Here is a 4,733-nt window from a genome sequence, read left to right as displayed (position 1 = left end):
ACCGTGTGGGCCCCAGCCTAGAGATGCCCTTTCACCACCTTTCCACAGCAAGACCTTGAGCTAGCTGGTGAAAGGCCACAGCAGGTGACACACAGACACTGAAGGGGACCAGACCCAGACAGATCAGCTGGGAAAGGCCGTAGGGAGTGACCCAGGTGCCTGCCGGAATGGGTGTAACCACAGCCTGCCCTGACTAGCACCAGGACAAGGACAGGGCTGGCCTAAATGGTATTGCCACCCTTAGTCTCAGGCAGATTGCAGGTGTCTACAGTTTACAAGGCCCAGACAAAATTAGAGGCTAGAGAACCCCTTAGAGGTCACAGGGAAGCAAGTGCAAAAGGTAACACAAGGACAGCTCCAGCAGTCAACTTAAATGCTTTTATTGACAATGTCTCTGAACAATAATAAGCAAACAATGCTTAAGTTTCATCCAAATTCACTTTCCACATGTCAAAAAAGACCTCAAGGTAGAAAAAAATAAAATAAAAATATAAATATCTGAGAATCCGTCTTAATAAATAAATTAAAAACACAATAAAAACGTTTTCATGGAAAACTTATGTCAGAACATTCAGACCACCTCAACAATGCATGATCAGTAAAGTTACAATGAACATCAATGTAGAACTACAGTACATGGATATAGCTATTTATCTACCTACTAGAAAATAAAATAGAGTCTCTTTCCCCCCACATAAGATGGGTCATTGCTAAGTCATCAGAACACGATATTGCCAGGAACACAGTAGTTATTGTTAATCAGCTGCACTAGATACGAGTTGGAGATACCCAGCACCAGGTTAAATTCCAATCATTTAAAACCAAGAGATTAATTAGTTAATGCTAGTGATACTAAGGAGGGGAGGGAGTCACCTACCCAGCCATGTGGGACATGCTACAGACTACCAGCTCTCATGGATGGGCCACTGGGGACAAGACAAACTCCATGCGATTTGCTACATCTCTGGAAGAGGTAAGAGACCTCTGTGCATGACGCTCTGCCAGGCCCCGGGGCGCCAGGCCAGACAGGGGGTGGCGGTGGCAGGGCCCTCCCCAGGCCTGGGGAGCCCCATGGGGCACAGCTGCAAGTCCGTGGGGGTGCGTGGGCAGGGGAGGGGGCCCAGCAGGTCAGTCAGTGCTGGAGCCCTTCACAAAGCCAGGAGGGTGGGGGAGCTGAGGGAGTCGGACGAGGGCTCGTTGCTGCTGCTGCCCTTCCGGTGCGCGGCAGCGCAGCTGGGGAAGGCCTCTGCCTCGGGGTAGGTGAAGACGAAGGTGGAGGTGTAGGTGCTGGGACACGGGGTGCAGGTCACCACAGGGGTGCAGAGGGGCTCCAGCTCGCCGCTGGTCCCGGCAGTCAGCGACTCCCAGTCCGACGGGTAGAAGGAGGAGGCGCCAGGCAGGTCCATGTCGGGCACTGAGCGGGAGGCCTCCCGCGGCCCCGTGGAGAAGAGCAGCTCGTCGAAGGGCTCAGCCTTCAGCTCCAGCCCGCTGCTGCTGGTCTCCTTGGGCGGCACGGCCGGCGGCGCTTCAGGCATCAGCGGCAGAGCAAAGGCAGCCTCCTCGGTCATGGGGGGGCTGGGGGTGCCCAGGTCCAGCGCGGTAGCGGCGCTGGCAGCTGCCAGCTCATCGGAGAAGCACAACTCCTCGGGCATCTTGCAGGCGGGCCGGTGGGCCGCCAGGATAAACTCCAGCTTCTCCTTCTCCTTCAGCAGGTTAGCAATCTCCGCCTGCAGCGCGGACTTCTCCTCCTCCAGCTGGTCGGTCTCCTGCAGAGAGAGCAGGCTGTCAGCCAGGGCCGGCATCACTCCCAGCTGGAGTCCCCTTCCTCCTGTCGTCCCCGCCCCCGGTACTCCCTCTTCCCCCGCCACCTCCCGGGCAGCACTTACCGCCTGCAGCGTGTCGGTGAGCTCCCGCCGCCGGTTGCGGCACTTGGCCGCTGCCATCTTGTTCCGTTCCCGGCGGATCCTTCTCTTTTCCTCCTCCTCCGGGGACAGCTGCGGGCAGAGAGAGACCGCTCAGTCCCGCTGCCAGCCCGGCGCCCCCTGCCAGGGCAACCCGCCGGCGGCGCGTCCCCCCAGCAACTCCGATCCGCACTCACCTGTTCGACTTTGCCCCGGCGGCCGATGCTCTGTCCGCGGCCGCCCGGCGCCTTCAGCACTGCGGGGCGGGAGTAGGTGGTGGGGGCGGCTGCCGAGACGCCGTAGGGGTGCCCGCGGCTCTGGGAGGGAGCCACTGAAGAGATGAGAGTGGGCTGCACCAACCACTGCAGGTCGGGGCTGGTGGAGATAGCCGTCACCGTAGGCACAAAGCTGGCGCTGGAGGCGGCCAAGTCGGTGCAGAAGTCCTGTAGGTCAGAGGAAGGGGGGCTGCCGTCAGCGGAGCGCCCGGGCCGCTCCCCGCCGTCCCCGGGGCCGCGGCGCCGCGCTGCCAGCGCCGGCTCCACACGAGAGCGGCCTGTTATAAATATCTCTGACGTCCGCGCTGACGCAGACGCTGCTCCGGAGTCTCCTCAATGAACTCGCGTTTTATCAATGAAGCCGCTTTACACACCCGCCGCAGAGCGCGGCCGGGCTACGGCACCCCCCGACCGCCCCGCCTCGGCACCGGGGCCGCTCCCCATGCCAGTCCCCGGCCTGACCTCCTCCGCGGACACGGCCAGCCCCGCGCCACCCGCTCCCGTCCCGTCCCCTCCTGAGCGCTCCTGCCCCGGCCAAGAGCGCAGCCGACAGGCTCGGCAACTCACCTGCGGGTTGACAGGAGAGCCCATGCTCGAGAATGAGTCCGCCGGGGAGGGGTAATAGGTGAGGCTGTCCCCAGCCGGGGAAGCGCTGCTGCAGCGGGAGGACGGCGCCTCGTATTCTCCGGCGAAGCCCTGATACATCATGTCGGCTCGGTGCGTGCAAGCCGAAAGTGAGAGGTGATGCGACGGTGGCGAAGCGCCCTTGGGGATGAAGCGAGGAGGGGTCGGCTGCGTGCGTCCCTGTGCCCGGTCCGCGCCGCGCGTCTCTCCGCTCCACCGCCGGGGCTGCCTGAGCTGCTGGAGTACCGCGCCGTGCCTCCCTTTTATACCCTCCCGCCGACGTCACAGGGGACGCGCCACCCGCGCCTATGGGGGGGCCGCCCGCCCCGCGCCTGTCCCGCGCCTCCCCGGGGCCGTCCCGCGCGCCATCTGCCACCGCCCCCCCCGGGAGAGACCCGCGGCATGGGGCGGGGGGTGGCAGCAGGGGCGGGGGATGCCCCAGGGCAGAGCAGGAGGGAGCGGCCATAGAGCTTTCCCCCCCACGCGGAGTGGTACAGCCGGGCTCGGGAACCCACTGACGCAGATATCCTTATATGGGATACATCCTGTGCGAGGGGGCGTGACTGACGGGAAGCGCTCCAGGCTGCAGCCAAGTGCGGCGGGCGGGCGGCGCGCGGGACAGGACGGCACGGCACGGCACGGCTCGGGACGGGACGGGACGCGACGGCCCCTTGGACCCTCGCCTGGCGAGACCCTGCGAGGGCTCTGGGGCAGCGACACTGCCATGGGGGCTGCCGTCCCGCCGCAGGTGACCCCCTCCCCGGGGGCGCCGTCCCGCCGCAAGTGAACCCCTCCCCTCAGCGGGGCCCCGCACCGTCCTGCAGCCTTGGAGCAAGGTGCTCCAAGGAAGGCGGCGGAGAAGGGGCCCGGCGGGCCAGGGGTGCGCTTTGCACTGCAAGTCAAGCCCCGTCAGCGCTGAGCGGGGTCTGCCCGTAGCTGGGCACGGGTACTCGGCGGGCCCCACGCAGGGAAAGCTCAACAACACCCGTCCCTGCAGCGAGGAATGCGTTATGCTCATGTGTCACTACTGACTTCTCTGTTATGTATGTTTATAATTGTCGAGAGTGAGGGTAATGGCACAGGGCGATGGGAAGCCCTGCCAGGGAAGCCTGAGGGGCCGCAGCCCTCTGAGGAGGTTGGGAGAGCTTGGGAGCAGCGCTCGGGATGGGGGGGGCTGGGATAGCCGCCAAGAGCATGGGCAAGAGGCCACCGGGAAACCACCGACAAGGAGAGAGAGGGGCGAGGCTCGTCCTTTCCTCCAGTTTGGGTTTTGTTTTGATCCCTGTTGCAGCGAAGCCCGGAGACACCCACCCACGACGGGGATGTCAGGCAGCCCTGGCTCAGGTCAGGCTAAGGTGGGAGCCAGACCGCAGACTCGCCTTGCACGGGAGCCAAGAGATCGCGGCTATAGATAGTAACAGGGAAGCTGCAGCAGGGAGCGTGTTTACAGCAACAAACAGAGCCTGCAGCGCAGTCTCCAGGCAGGAGCGTCACCCAGCCAGGCTGGGATCCTGCTGGCAGCCTCTCCCTCTGTTTGAGCTCATGGGCTAAATGCAGCGCTTGATGCTGCTGCTGTTGCTGTTGCTGCGCGAGCAACCTCCGTTCTTAGAGATCTGGGCCACGGGGGCGGGAGAACTGGGCCAGCTGCTATTTCTGAACTGCCCGTCAGAGCAGAGGGGACAGCCAAGGACTGCCGCAGCTCACGGCCCCTGCCGCTCCCTGGGAAAGGACCTGCGGGGGCCCGTGCTGCTCTCATCAGCTCAGTGCTGGCCCGTCCATCCCGGGGCAGGCATCTGTCACCCCAGGTTCCTGTGCTGCCACGGCTTCTTTGCCCCTGCCAGCATTCCCCTCATGCCGGTTACTGAAACAGTGGGGCAAGCATGGTCTCTGTGGCAGCCCCTGGCTGCAGGTGAGGAGGCTCTCAGCACTGCCC

At 63.6% G+C, this 4,733-nt stretch overlaps 1 protein-coding gene across 1 annotated transcript; it reads right to left on the bottom strand.

Moving 5' to 3' along the window:
• Positions 1-364: 364 nt before the first annotated feature.
• FOS (Fos proto-oncogene, AP-1 transcription factor subunit) lies at positions 365-3,031 on the bottom strand. The gene is made up of 4 exons (XM_041399272.1): positions 2,744-3,031; positions 2,099-2,344; positions 1,887-1,994; positions 365-1,766 (listed from the first exon to the last, which is right to left on the bottom strand). Exons 1-4 carry the CDS (start codon positions 2,882-2,884, stop codon positions 1,149-1,151), a joined length of 1,113 nt encoding a protein of 370 aa, XP_041255206.1. The 5' UTR covers positions 2,885-3,031; the 3' UTR covers positions 365-1,148.
• Between the last annotated feature and the right edge of the window lie 1,702 nt (positions 3,032-4,733).

Source organism: Onychostruthus taczanowskii, unplaced genomic scaffold (genome assembly GCF_017590055.1).
Source record: "Onychostruthus taczanowskii isolate IOZ18803 unplaced genomic scaffold, ASM1759005v1 scaffold1, whole genome shotgun sequence".
Lineage (NCBI taxonomy): Eukaryota > Metazoa > Chordata > Aves > Passeriformes > Passeridae > Onychostruthus > Onychostruthus taczanowskii.
Note: the sequence above shows the minus strand (reverse complement) of the source record. Positions and strands in the feature narration are given on the sequence as shown.